General features: G+C 35.0%; 1 protein-coding gene across 1 annotated transcript; it reads right to left on the bottom strand.

Moving 5' to 3' along the window:
- Window positions 1-14112: 14112 nt before the first annotated feature.
- Window positions 14113-14832, bottom strand: LOC139842853 (uncharacterized). The gene has a single exon (XM_071832954.1). It carries the CDS (start codon window positions 14830-14832, stop codon window positions 14113-14115), a length of 720 nt encoding a protein of 239 aa, XP_071689055.1.
- Between the last annotated feature and the right edge of the window lie 255 nt (window positions 14833-15087).

The following is a 15087-nucleotide window of genomic DNA, read 5'->3' as shown; positions in this document are numbered from 1 at the left end:
AAGTTCACGCCTACACTTACACACTGCAAGAGTAACTAATGATAATCGAATTGAGGATTTTGTTCTAAACTCGTATGTAGAATGTTTGTTTTCCTCTACTTGTGTTCACTTAGTTAAAAAGAAATGTTTATGTTTTCTCATCCCAAATGTAAGTTCAAAAGAGTAAAAGTGGGACTATGATCTCACCTCGAGTGCATGAGTATAAAAGTACTTCACAAAGTAAACGTGTTGATGTGTGTCGCGAGGGGTACGAAATAGTGTTTATTTTTAATACGAAATTCGACGAAATTTTACACAAGTTTTATTATTTTTACGGATGGGAAATACCTAAACCTTGCTACAACACTTATAGGCAGTGTACCTAATCGTACTGTAGTGTAGTTTTTAGTAAGTCCGGTTCGTTCCACAGGGACGCAGTGAAGTTTAACACTATATTTTTATAAAACTATATTTTTACAAAAATATATAATATAAGTAGTATTATTATTATAAAGGGGGGTTTTTACCGTTTAATGACCGGTTTGTCGATTTTAAAACTTTAGTCGCAGTTAAAACCAAATGTAAAATATTAAAAATAAATACAAGACTTAAATTAAAGCATAAAGTAAATAACGATAATGAAATTGCGAATAATAAAAGTGCGATAAAATAAACTTGCGATAATTAAAAAAATGCGATAATTAGAAGTGCAATTAAATATAAAATAAAGGAAATTAAATATGAAATAAAAGAATTATGCTTATTAAAACTTCCGTAATCATGATGTTTGACGTGTTGATTTTAGTTTTATGCCCATGGGTTAATTGTCCTTTGTCCTGGATTACTTAATATGTCCGTCTGGTTTTTGTCCATAACAGTCCATCAGTCATAAATATAAAATGCGAGTGCCCTCGTCAAATTATTATTATACCCGAAGTTAAATATTCCAACTAATTGGGGATTCGAATTGTAACAAGGTTTTAATACTTTGTTTAATGAATACACCAGGTTATCGACTGCGTGTAAACCAAGGTTTTAATATTTTGTTATCAATTATACCAAGTGTCCTTGTACATAATTTCACCCCTGTTTTAATTATTCTAGTGGCTATTAATCCATTCCCGTGTCCGGTTAAATGAACGATTATTCGTACATATAAATACCCCGCCCATCGTGTCCGATTGAGTGTATATGGTAATTTATAGGGACGCCCAATTGTAAATCTTTATATTAACATTAACAAACTATCATTTAGTTAAACAAATATAAAGCCCATTAATAGCCCATAGTCTAATTTCCACAAGTGTCGTTCTTTTGTCCAAACCCCAATTATGGTACAAAGCCCAATTACCCAATTTTAGTAATTAGCCCAACATCATGATTACTTCGCTTTAAATAAGCATAATAATAACTTAGCTACGAGACATTAATATAAAAAGGTTGAACATAACTTACAATGATTAAAAATAGCGTAGCGTTACACGGACAGAATTTCGACTTACACCCTTAAACGATCTCTATCATAAATCTTATTATTATCATAATTTAAAATTAAAATTAAGATTATTGTTATATCTTATTAAGTTAACATTATGATAGAGATATAGAATATAGATATTGATAATAGATAGATGGATCGAAAAAGGGATAGAAAATATGATCGAAAAAATAGTCTCCTGGCGTTGATCGTAAATCATCGCTTTTATAGCGAAATTAGAATTGAAATTTTCATTTACGACCCCTGAACTATGCTCAATTAACAACTTTTTATTATTTAATATTATTCTTATTATGAATTATTTAAATATTATATTTTATTCTTGTGCATAGTTGACTCGTAATTTTTACACTGTTGCGTCGAGCGCTGAAAGTTGGTTCATGCCTCGGTTCCGGATTTTCGAACGCCCTTTCGTACAATTTTATATCGTGTACTTTGCGTTTTGTAACTTGTACTCTTGTCATTTTTAGACGTTCTTCATCAATAATTTGAACCTTTTTGATTGTATCTTGTACTTTTGAGCTTTTTGGCCCTTTGCGTCTTCAAATCTTCGTTTTCGCCTTTTGTCTTCGCACTTATTTAAAATAAACGAATATTACTCGAAAATGGAACAATTGCAACTAAAATCTTGTCTTTCTTGGGGGATTTTGCTATGAAATATATGTTCCTTTTTAGCCTTATCAATATCCCCGCACTTGAGCGTTGCTTGTCCTCAAGCAATACAGTCTTGAAATAATATAATACATCACACGAATCACTTCTTTATTCTTCACACTTTGTACATCAGTGATTTTGATAGAGCGGTATAAACAATGATATTAACAATAGAACCATGGTTAAAGGTGGGTGTGTCATCCACAGTTGCCTTGGGTTTAGGTCAACGACACTTGCAATCAAATAGCCGATTTACTTTCGGTTTCCAAAGCAAAGTGCACATTTGAAAGGCGGTTTACAGTCCCACATGACTATAAAAATATAGATCCTTTAGGAAATTGGATCTTTATGAAAACATTTGATCTTTTAAAAATTTAAGCTAGATTTTACCCTAGACAAGTTTTCTGATTTGACCCACCATCGGAGTTGCAAAATATATTTGTGGATCAATATTTTGGCTAAAAACATTTAGGTTCGTGTAATCCACTGCTATCCCGGTATCGGAAAGCACACATCCAGTTTACTTGTTCCGTATATTACCTTTCGGTAAACTACCGTCCGGTTGTAAAGGAAAGCGATGAACAAGAAACTGTTAAGGCAATGTCTAATGACATGCATTTGTTCATGGTCTAATTACGTGTCGGATGCTAGTACTATCCTTGGTAGGAGCAATAGTAAAGATCATCCTATGATTTTTCGGTCTGGCACAAGGTCCTGTCTCCGACCATGCTATACAACCACCGTTCTTACGGTTGACACCCGATTTTGTTCAGGTGACCTAATGAATTCCAGGTGAATTCCTAGGATTTTACGTTCAATGGTAATGAACGCATTGAAAATGGATTTTCAGAAAACAAATCGGTTTGTATTTTTGATCAAAATATTTTCTCGTTCAAGCTCGAGTTTAGACATCATCGAATTCCATGAGTTTGAATTCTCAATCTTTAAGGTCAATCTCAAGGATTGAGTAATATCAGGCTTAAAAGCTGATTTTTGATCTTTAAGGAGATTATCCTTTCTGGGGATCTGATTCATTAGTCTTATCAAGCTAATTTGCACGGTGCCTCCCCATTGTACGAGATAAATCCTTCTCATGGTTAGGATAAATCTGACCACTTGGCGACCCTGTTTGATGCTGAGGTCCGTGGATTTCCTGCTGATTTTAGAGATGACTTTTCTAGATTTTTCGTCAACCTACAGCTGGTCTGGACGACAACTTCATGACCTAAATCAAGAAGCGCGTGTCTTTTTCGGAAGACTTTACTTCCTTTTAATGATGGAATTGATTCATCGTGTAGATCCATCTTTCTTTCAAATGTATTACAGTAAACCGGGTAAAACTGATTAGTATCGTCCAAAGCAAAAGTACCTGCAATAATCTTGTACAAAAATATGTGATATATGTTTTAAATTGAATAACTTGGTACATTCTTCCCACAATTAGCTTCTTTCTTTGCCTTTTTATTTTCTTCTATTTCATTTTAAATGAATTCAAGCGTTTTAGGGTGTTTCTCAATTTATGTCCTTTTCGAGGTAACGATAATTTCGGTATTATCACCTAGTTTTCATCGTTCATAAATATGTATAAACATGATTTTGAGTTCATTTAATTGAAAATTTTTCAAATTTTCACAAAATTTGGCAAATAAACTAAGTGTAAACCCGAGAGAATTTATAACCCTTCCCCACACTTGAGATCATGCAATGCCCTCATTTGCATGAAATCAGACTATAATTATAAATTCATGAGGGTGATTAGTGTAGAAAAGTGATTAAAAATACCCAGTTTGTAAGCATATTATTTTACATCACATTTGATATTTTGCGCCTTGTCATCAAAATTAGTAGCTTTTTGTTGAACTTAATGACAGTCTTTGAAAGTGCGCTGTTTTACCCTGTTGTGTACATAACATAAACTACAAACATATATACATATTTTTGAAGTTTGGTATATAACCCCTACGTTCAAAAATTAATATAATATATTTTTTTTTTTGCATACTTTAGATCAATAAAATTAAATGATAACAAAATTTGTCGCCCCGCCCTCGGGTAAAGCAATTTCGGCTCAACGACCTAGTCTTCAACTCACGACGAATTTCAGAAATCAATTTTTTTAAACTTAATGTAATAAAGTAAATTTTGTTTTTAAATATCACACAAAACTTAAAAGCATATTAATTTCATATAAGACCTACAAAACAAAAATTCAGAATGGAGGGAGAAAACTAGTTCTTTAGTGTCTGCTAGCGGAAAAGACCAATCGGATTCCATTCTCGGAACTACACGAGAACAGAACAAATAACTTTAGACAGCATTATCTTTTTAGAACATTCGAATCTCCCCACACTTAGGTAGCTGTGGTGTCGAAATTGTGATTAACTTCATCGTTAATTTCTCTTGGTCCATAATCAACTTGCATATCCGTGACTTTTTCTTTAAGCCATTGGTCGGATTCCTGTGTAATATCCACAATTTCAACTAGCTTCGCCTTTTCTTTAGGCGATAGATTGGATACTAATCGGTTACATAACTTAAAGTTCCCCTTGCTTCTAGCATCGCAAATCCGTTTAATAAGTTTCTTCATTGAACTATTAATAACGGGGTCATTTAATTTCGTATCAACAACGGGGTTCTTTGTTATCATGTCATCATTAGGTGTTACTTCATTTTCCCCACACTTAGGCGTTTTGTTATTGTTAAGCACTACCGTTGGAGTTGGTAAAACAACATGGTTCTTACCAATCATTTTTGCTGGTTCAACGGTTTTGGTTGGTGGAGATTTAGACTTTCGAATCATAAAGGTGATCGATTTGTCAACACTACTAAGTGTCATTCTACCGTTTCTTACATCAAAGAACGCCCCGGTGGACGCTAAGAATGGTCGACCTAAAATTAGAGGAATGTTTGGGTCCTCTTCTATGTCAATGATAATGAATTCGACTAGAAAGGTTAAATTGCCTACTTGAACGGGTAGGTTGTCGGCAATTCCAACTGGGTGCTTAATGGTTTGATCAAAGAGTCGAACACTCATATCCGTTGGACTTAACTTACCTACACCTAATCTCTTATATAAGGAAAGAGACATAACACTCACACTTGCACCTAAATCTGCTAGTGCATCATACATGACACAATCACTAAGTAGACAAGGAACAATAAATTCACCCGGATCACCTACCCTAGGTGGAGGTTTTGGTGGAACTGTATTCACCGGGTTTACTTCTACGGCTTTTGTTTCTTGTACTTTCTTATTCTTTTTCTTCTTCTTCTTTCCAGAAGTATCACAATCTTTATTACTTATTACTTGCTCATACTCAACTCCTTTTCTTGGAAACGAGATGGGTGGTCTGTATGGTGCCACCACTGGCTTTACATACTCGGGTGGTGGTGGTGTTGTAACTTCTTCATTGTTACTCACATCTAAAACCTTCCCATCTTCTGGAGCTGGTTTTTCAGAATTTGTTGACACCATATTAACATTCTCTTTTCGAGGATTTACTTCAGTATTACTCGGTAGCTTTCCTTGTTCCCTCTCACTCATCATGCTAGCAAGAGTACCTACGTGTTTTTCTAGATTCAAAATGGAAGCTTGTTGAGTTCTTAATGACTGATCAAACCTCTCATTCGTTTGAGTTTGAGATGTAATAAATTGTGTTTGAGATTCAACTAGCTTTGCCATCATTTCTTCTAGATTTGGCTTTTTCTCTTCGGGTTGTTGTGGTGGTTTATACAAGCTAGGTCTTTGTTGATTGAAAGTGTTGTTTTGAGTCGGTTGGTTATTCGGACCTTGTTGGTTGTATCAGTTATTTTCGGGTCCTTTTGGATTGTAAAGAATGTTTTGATTTCGATTGAAGTTTAGCTTTGGCGGTTGATAATTATTTTGATAATTATTTCCAGGCCTTTGGTTCATATAGGAAACATTCTCTCGTTGTTCCAATGTTGGTTCAATGTGACAATCTTTCAATAAGTGTGGTCCACCGCATAGCTCACAACTGATTCGTATTGCGTGAATATCTTTATTCATCTTTTCCATTCGTCTTTCGAAAGCATCTATTTTTGCAGAAACGGAATCAAAGTCATAGCTAGAATCGGCTCTAGCCACTTTAGATGAACGATAAATATCTTTTTCTTGGTGCCACTCATGTGAGTGGGATGCTGTGTTATCAATAATTTTGTAAGCTTCAGTTGCGGTTTTCTTCATAATGGATCCACCAGCGGTTATGTCGATGTCTTTTCGTGTGGCGATGTCTACGCCTTTATAGAAGATTTGTACTATTTGAAAAGTATCTAATCCGTGTTGAGGACATCCTCTCAACATCCTTCCGAATCTTGTCCACGCCTCATATAATGTTTCATTTGGATTTTGCGCGAACGTAACAATTTCTCCCTGAAGTCTCACGACTTTGGATGCCGGAAAGAATTGTTTAAGAAATTTTTCAACTAAAACATCCCATGTGCCAATCGCCCCTTCAGGTAATGATTCTAACCAATCTTTGGCTTCTCCCTTTAAAGTCCAGGGAAATAACATGAGATAGATTTGTTCGTCTTCAACTTCTCGGATTTTAAATAGTGTGCAGATCCTATTAAAGGTACGTAGATGTTCATTAGGATCTTCCTTCGGCGCACCACTAAATTGGCATTGATTAGTCACCATGTGTAGAATTTGTCCTTTGATTTCATAATCTGGTGCATTAATGTCTGGATGAGTAATTGCGTGACCTTGGCCAGTGCGTTTAGCTCTCATTCGGTCTTCCATACTTAGAGGTTCTAGATTTTCCATGATTGGAAGTGTTGTATCTGAATCACTAGAGGTTTCTGATTTAATGGTTTCTTCCTCAACAATCTCTGTTTGAATGATTGGTGGTTCCGGAGGAATAATTAATGGATCAGGGTCTCGGAATTGTCCCTGAGTATTCTCCGGATTCTCAATTGTGATATTGGTTTCAAAAACTGGATTATCGGAAATTTGAGTTGAAGTACTCGGTCGACTTGATGACGAGTCTAAAGAAAAATCAACGGCAGCTATATTTGTTAAATGTCTTGATCTAGTTACAGGTGGTGAACGTACAAAAGGTGGTGAACGTACAAAAGGTGGTGAACGTCTTGCTCGGTGCATTCACAGAATATCCTATTAGTTATAAAAATAATAAGAAAAACTTATATAAGCTATCCAATTAATAGACTTTTCTGATTTTGCCCACGTTTCGAATAGCCAAAAGATGCAGCAGAGGGGCAGGATTCGTTTGGTCTCAATATAATTGAGGACTGTTTGGCTCCAATAACCCGGTCCACGTACAAATCCAACTATTACTACGAACCAGAAAAATGTCAACGTCTATTAACTTAACCACTTAGATAATTTTCCTTTTCGTTTAAGAAATATTAGATAAGAAGTAGATAAAATTCTATGTCCTATAACTAGAATGACGAGAAATAAGGAAGAAATAGATTGCGCGTCGAAAAGTGTCGAAAAATGAAAAAGACGAAGAGTGGTTTGTAAACACGCGGTTAATCCAACCTTATAACTATCACTATCTTAAAATTAAAACTACAAATAGAGATTACTAATTGGAATTGTAATTGATACATAGGTAAAAGGCATCGAAAAATAAAAATAAGAAAATAACTATGGCAAAACTAAACTTAATACTAAAAGTTGCGACTATAGTCTAAAAATCTAAAGGTAATAAAACTAAAAAAACATTTTTTTTATAGACAAAATCTTAAAAAAAAATATATTTTTTTTTAATAATTTTTTTTTTTTTTTTACGTTTTTGTTTTTTTTTTTTTTACGTTTTTTTTTTTTTTTTACGCTTTTTTTTTACGTTTTTTTTTTTATTTTTTATTTTTTAATTTTTTTTTTTACGTTTTTTTTTACGTTTTTTTTTTTTTTTTTTATTTTTACGTTTTATTTTTACGTTTTTTTTTTTTTTTTTACAAACTTATATTTTCACAAATATAAATTAAAAATATAGCGTTTTAGCGGTCCCCGGCAGCGGCGCCAAAAACTTGATGTGTGTCGCGAGGGGTACGAAATAGTGTTTATTTTTAATACGAAATTCGACGAAATTTTACACAAGTTTTATTATTTTTACGGATGGGAAATACCAAAACCTTGCTACAACACTTATAGGCAGTGTACCTAATCGTACTGTAGTGTAGTTTTTAGTAAGTCCGGTTCGTTCCACAGGGACGCAGTGAAGTTTAACACTATATTTTTATAAAACTATATTTTTACAAAAATATATAATATAAGTAGTATTATTATTATAAAGGGGGGTTTTTACCGTTTAATGACCGGTTTGTCGATTTTAAAACTTTAGTCGCAGTTAAAACCAAATGTAAAATATTAAAAATAAATACAAGACTTAAATTAAAGCATAAAGTAAATAACGATAATGAAATTGCGAATAATAAAAGTGCGATAAAATAAACTTGCGATAATTAAAAAAATGCGATAATTAGAAGTGCAATTAAATATAAAATAAAGGAAATTAAATATGAAATAAAAGAATTATGCTTATTTAAACTTCCGTAATCATGATGTTTGACGTGTTGATTTTAGTTTTATGCCCATGGGTTAATTGTCCTTTGTCCTGGATTATTTAATATGTCCGTCTGGTTTTTGTCCATAACAGTCCATCAGTCATAAATATAAAATGCGAGTGCCCTCGTCAAATTATTATTATACCCGAAGTTAAATATTCCAACTAATTGGGGATTCGAATTGTAACAAGGTTTTAATACTTTGTTTAATGAATACACCAGGTTATCGACTGCGTGTAAACCAAGGTTTTAATATTTTGTTATCAATTATACCAAGTGTCCTTGTACATAATTTCACCCCTGTTTTAATTATTCTAGTGGCTATTAATCCATTCCCGTGTCCGGTTAAATGAACGATTATTCGTACATATAAATACCCCGCCCATCGTGTCCGATTGAGTGTATATGGTAATTTATAGGGACGCCCAATTGTAAATCTTTATATTAACATTAACAAACTATCATTTAGTTAAACAAATATAAAGCCCATTAATAGCCCATAGTCTAATTTCCACAAGTGTCGTTCTTTTGTCCAAACCTCAATTATGGTACAAAGCCCAATTACCCAATTTTAGTAATTAGCCCAACATCATGATTACTTCGTTTTAAATAAGCATAATAATAACTTAGCTACGAGACATTAATATAAAAAGGTTGAACATAACTTACAATGATTAAAAATAGCGTAGCGTTACACGGACAGAATTTCGACTTACACCCTTAAACGATCTCTATCATAAATCTTATTATTATCATAATTTAAAATTAAAATTAAGATTATTGTTATATCTTATTAAGTTAACATTATGATAGAGATATAGAATATAGATATTGATAATAGATAGATGGATCGAAAAAGGGATAGAAAATATGATCGAAAAAATAGTCTCCTGGCGTTGATCGTAAATCATCGCTTTTATAGCGAAATTAGAATTGAAATTTTCATTTACGACCCCTGAACTATGCTCAATTAACAACTTTTTATTATTTAATATTATTCTTATTATGAATTATTTAAATATTATATTTTATTCTTGTGCATAGTTGACTCGTAATTTTTACACCGTTGCGTCGAGCGCTGAAAGTTGGTTCATGCCTCGGTTCCGGATTTTCGAACGCCCTTTCGTACAATTTTATATCGTGTACTTTGCGTTTTGTAACTTGTACTCTTGTCATTTTTAGACGTTCTTCATCAATAATTTGAACCTTTTTGATTGTATCTTGTACTTTTGAGCTTTTTGGACCTTTGCGTCTTCAAATCTTCGTTTTCGCCTTTTGTCTTCGCACTTATTTAAAATAAACGAATATTACTCGAAAATGGAACAATTGCAACTAAAATCTTGTCTTTCTTGGGGGATTTTGCTATGAAATATATGTTCCTTTTTAGCCTTATCACGTGTGCATGATAGTTGCTTAGCCTTGACCTAAACAAGTAAGTTGTATCAATTAACCGGTTACGACACAAGGTCGGGCGAAATGTGTTCAATTAGTCCTATGGCTCGTTACGACTCGATTATGTAGCATGTGAAACAATTTGTCAAGTTTCATGCAAGATACAAGTATAGAAACAAGTTAGGAAGGTTGCATAATCATTTGGTTAAGTTTGACAAAAAGTCAAACTTTGGTCGGTCAAAGTCAACGAAAAAGTCAACACGTTCGGGTCGGGTCCCGAACTATTTTTCTAAGGTTTTTAATATTATATAAGCATGTTAGAACAAGTTACATGTGAATCGGAGGTGCGTAGCGTAGCAAACATTTTCTAAATTTTGACCATGTAGGTCAGAACCCAAACACGGCAAATGCCGCGCCGCGACAGAGGAGGGCCGCGCCGCGACGCGACATTAGGCATGGCCTGGTACCTGGGCTGTTTTAATTGTTCAAGTCTTGATCCAAAATTCAATTTAGCACAAAACACAAAGCGTAAACACTTAGAATGCGTATCTTATATCGTTGGAAAGCTCTTTTGACAAGGAACACAACTAAGTACATATTATAAATCAAAACATGCATTTAAAATAATCAAATTCTCGTCAAATGTTCAATGAACGTTCATAATCAAAGTTTCAAGTTTGTAAAACGCATTTCATGATTCGGGCAACCAATTTACATGTATGATATGCCGTTTTGAAGGTAATGAACATACATTACAACTAAACACTCACAATTTACATTTCACGACATTCAAAGCATCAAAAGCTCATTTTAAGTCTATCAAACCCTAACCAAAATCCACAAAAATCAATATTCATGTTTTTGAAGTTTTCTTAATCAACCTACGCATCAAAACGAAGCTAGTGATACTAGTAACACAATTAAAACATGAACTTTAACAATTTAACGACATTAACTCATCCAAAATGCAAGATTAAGCAAACCCATTTCAAATGTTCAAACTAGTTACTCAAAATAACGAATCGAGCAAACAAAACATATATTCATGTTATACACGAGCCATAGACACTAACTAACACCATTTCAAGTCAAAAACACGAATTTAGAGAAATCTAGAGTTTTTAGAAAGTTACCTAAACGAGATGAAATTGGTACCAAAATGTAGAGGATGAAGAGAGGATCACGAAAATGTAATTTGTTTTGATGTTTGCTTCTTGATTCGGTTTTAGATGATGATTTTGTGAGTTGGTTGTTTAAGTTCCAAAAATGGAAGTATGAAGAGAGAAAGAGGAGAAAGAGATGAGAAGGTGGGTGGAAATGAATGGGTGGATGAGGTGGGTTGACTAGTTGACCTAGTCAACTAGTTTGCCCACTTGGCAACCTCGGTCTCTCAAGTTTTAAAGCGGGTGCGTGAATTCGCCAAACGAATATTTTAAAAACGCTCGAGTAAACGAGTGATGTTATAATTAAATAACGGGAATATTATGAATGCTAGTCAACGGAAACTAGGAATTTAAATAACGAAAGATATTATTTAAAAAAAAAAGACGGCGTTAAAATAAATTTAACGGAAAAACGCGGGATGTTACAGGCCTGGCCCAAGAAGAGGTGGGATATGGGCATGGCGGAACAGAACCCCAATTATTTTGCCAGCCCATGGTGGTAGGGAGGCCCAAGGCTGACGCGGCCCAGAGTAGCTGAAATAGGGATTTGGATTACTGTTTCTTCCTCGACATTGAACCGGCCACCACGTCCACCTGAGTGGCCACCCCTACCGCGAGTAGCCTGAGAGTTATTTGCATGGGAGTTTTCTTTGTCAGTCGTCCTTTGTGTTTCACGATTGTCACGAGCACCAGTTGTGTGAAGAGCGCTATCAGTGGTGATAGCTGCAGTGTTGGAATTGCGATTCTTACGACTCTCTTCTAAAATCAAATGAGACCTTGCTTCATAGAATTTAGGGAGAGGATTAGATTGAGAGATATAGGTTCCGACTGTTTCATAGTTGTCACCCAAACCAGCGACCATTTGCAACACCATTCGTTGATCGGTAACAGTAATACCAACATTGGCCATTTGATCAGAAAGCATTTTCACTTGTTGACAATAGGCAGAATCGTTGGGGAAGTTGTCAAGTTTGAGTTTTGTGAATTGGTGTTGAAGAGCAATAGCACGAGAATGTTGGTTATCATGAAAAATGCTTCGAAGTCGATCCCATGCCTTCTTTGCTGTAGTGTCGGTTTCAAGGATGGTGTTGAGCAAATCCTTGGATATGGTAGCATATATCCATTGTAAAACAATGGCATCTTGACGGTTCCAGAGTTCGGGTGAGATGGGTGTATCTTTGGAAGAACCAGCCGATTGAACAGGGACAGCAGAGGTGAGATGTTCGATTAGATCATGGGCACGACAGTGGATTTTGAAAAGTTCTGCCCATGAATTGTATTGACTGGTTTCTACTTCAAGTTTGATTGGGACAGAATGGATGATGTGGTTGATGGGTTGGGCAATTGGAAGCTTGTTTTGATCGGCCATGGAGTATGAATTTGAGAAGAAAGAATTTTAGAGTGGTATAGAGAGGACCGAGTAAAGCCTGATACCATGTAAGTTTAGAATTGATAGATGTGTTTCTCATTCTCACAACCGATATTTATATAGGATTTCCTATAACAAGCTATCAGCTAATTAAGGGAATGATTTCCCATATACGACTAATTGATATACATGACAAGTTACACGAGATATGCTTTTACACAATGAGCTTTACATAGCTTTTGACTAGGAGATATGCTTCTACATAATGAGCGGTACATATCTTTGACTAATAGTCAATGTCACAAGTCGCTGTAGGACTGTAGTTATTAAGGAGTTTTTTGTATGTTCATTTTCGCTAGATAATTTTACAATTTCCTGATTTTTTTTATTTTTATTTTTTCCTTTTTGTAAAAGCATTTCATTATCAACATCAAATGATACTTAATTCGGAAATTGGGATATATACAAGTTATAACCAGCTTAACAATTCTTCTTAAGCATCCATTCTACTCATGTACTTGTGCAAGTTTTAACTCACTAAGCACCATGATGTCATTCTTTTACACATAATAACTTTGGCTCTAATCATGGAGATAGTGCCGTAAAACTATGTTCATTACGATACAACTTTGTTACCAAAATAGGGAATCGATACTCCAGCCGATACCTCATTGACCTCTGGGTACAGAGATCCAAGCCCATCATTCTAACTTGTAAATCTAAACGTCATTAATTATCCTAACACTGAATAATCAATATAAGCGGCTCTATTAATCGAGTCAATACCAAGCTTCATTTATTGGCGACTTGACTGCCACTTAGAGCCTAAATCGAACTTCAGAAAGGTTCAAAAACCATGGACATTTGATTCTACCTTTTTCATGGCGTCTCACACTTTTTTATTATTATTTTATTTTTTAACCTACTTATTGACCAGAGGTCCATTCGAAAACAATATCTCTATCTATAGAACATTGAGAGGGAGGATTTTCTCTACTTTTGTGATGTCTCACTCTGTGTGAAGAAATGACTTCTGTAGGGAAATGATTGTCTACATCTTACCTCCCATACCCCTTTTGGGATCGGGTTTTGTAGTTGCTGTTGTTGTGTTGTTGAATAATCAATATAAATTCAATATATTGTGACCGCAACTCCAAATCACTAACTTTAATCCTGCATACAAACGCCCCTAAATCATAGCCAAGTAAATAGAGTATGGAATTAAGGATCCCTACGGTACCTGAGATAATACAAATGAATCTAAACTACCATTGTACATAGTTGTACATATATATAATAGAGGCCCAATTTTTTTTTTTTTTGAAAAGCAAGTATATAAAAACAAAAAAACAGAGTACACGAAGTGGAGAGCAAGACTTCTTGCTCAATGAACACGAGACCTACTAACTATTACAAGATATCCGAAGGAAAGCGCGACAGGCTAAAAGAGAACGATAACAAGAAAAATGAAACTAACACAAGAATGAACTAGGATTCAAAAGCCATGTTTACCAATCGAGATTTAAGCCCCGTGCCCTGTTGGAGATCCACTCATAGGACTTGATTTTGATCTCATTTAGGGCAACCGGAACATTCCATTTTTTTCCTTTGAAAACCGCGTCGTTCCGAAGCTTCCAAATATGATAAGCACAAACCCACGAGACCGCTTGCCATAAGAATTTCCCTTTAGACGTAGCGTGTGAAATACCACCACCATTTAGAGCTTCGGTAATGGTGAGTGTTGGAAAATTCCCAAGGTTCCACCAATTATATACCCGATTCCAAACATCATACACATGTTTACAAAAAATAAGTGAATGGTCAACTGTCTCTAGATCGTCGTCACAAATAGGACACCGCACACTATTGAGGTTAACTCCCCTTTTATCGAGCTCTATTAGAACGGGAAGCCGTTTTTTAACCGCCCTCCAAATAAAGACCTCGACTTTTTTTGGTACGTAGTTGTTCCTCATAGTTTCGAAAATCCCATTAGTCAATCCCGTTGTTTTCAAGTCGATTTCAAAAGATAATTTCTTGACCATGAAGATACCATTTCCCGACATGCTCCAACGCCAGGAGTCCGGTTTGGACGAATCCAAAGGGACCGGGGCAATTAGAGCTTCGATTTCCGCCAATTCATTTCTCGTGCGTCCCAATGGAGTTCTTGTCCATTCCCAAAGCGAGCCCCCCGTTGAAACCCGCTCTTTTACCCGTGCCGATTTGTTCATCTCAAGCCTATATAATCTTGGAAAAAGACTACTAAGCTTGTCGATCCCGATCCAATGATCATCCCAAAAATTTGTTGTTTCTCCGTTGCCGATTTTTTTCACGAATGAAGACTTGAATGGAATTTCCAAATCTTCAATAAAGTCACCTGCTTTAATGATGTTATTCCAAGTACGCTCTCAACAAATCATCAATAGAGGCCCTAAAAAATATAATAGCTAGTTTTGGTTTGGGTTAAACTAGCAACAGGATATAAA

This window comes from Rutidosis leptorrhynchoides, chromosome 4 (assembly GCF_046630445.1).
Source record: "Rutidosis leptorrhynchoides isolate AG116_Rl617_1_P2 chromosome 4, CSIRO_AGI_Rlap_v1, whole genome shotgun sequence".
NCBI lineage: Eukaryota > Viridiplantae > Streptophyta > Magnoliopsida > Asterales > Asteraceae > Rutidosis > Rutidosis leptorrhynchoides.
Note: the sequence above shows the minus strand (reverse complement) of the source record. Positions and strands in the feature narration are given on the sequence as shown.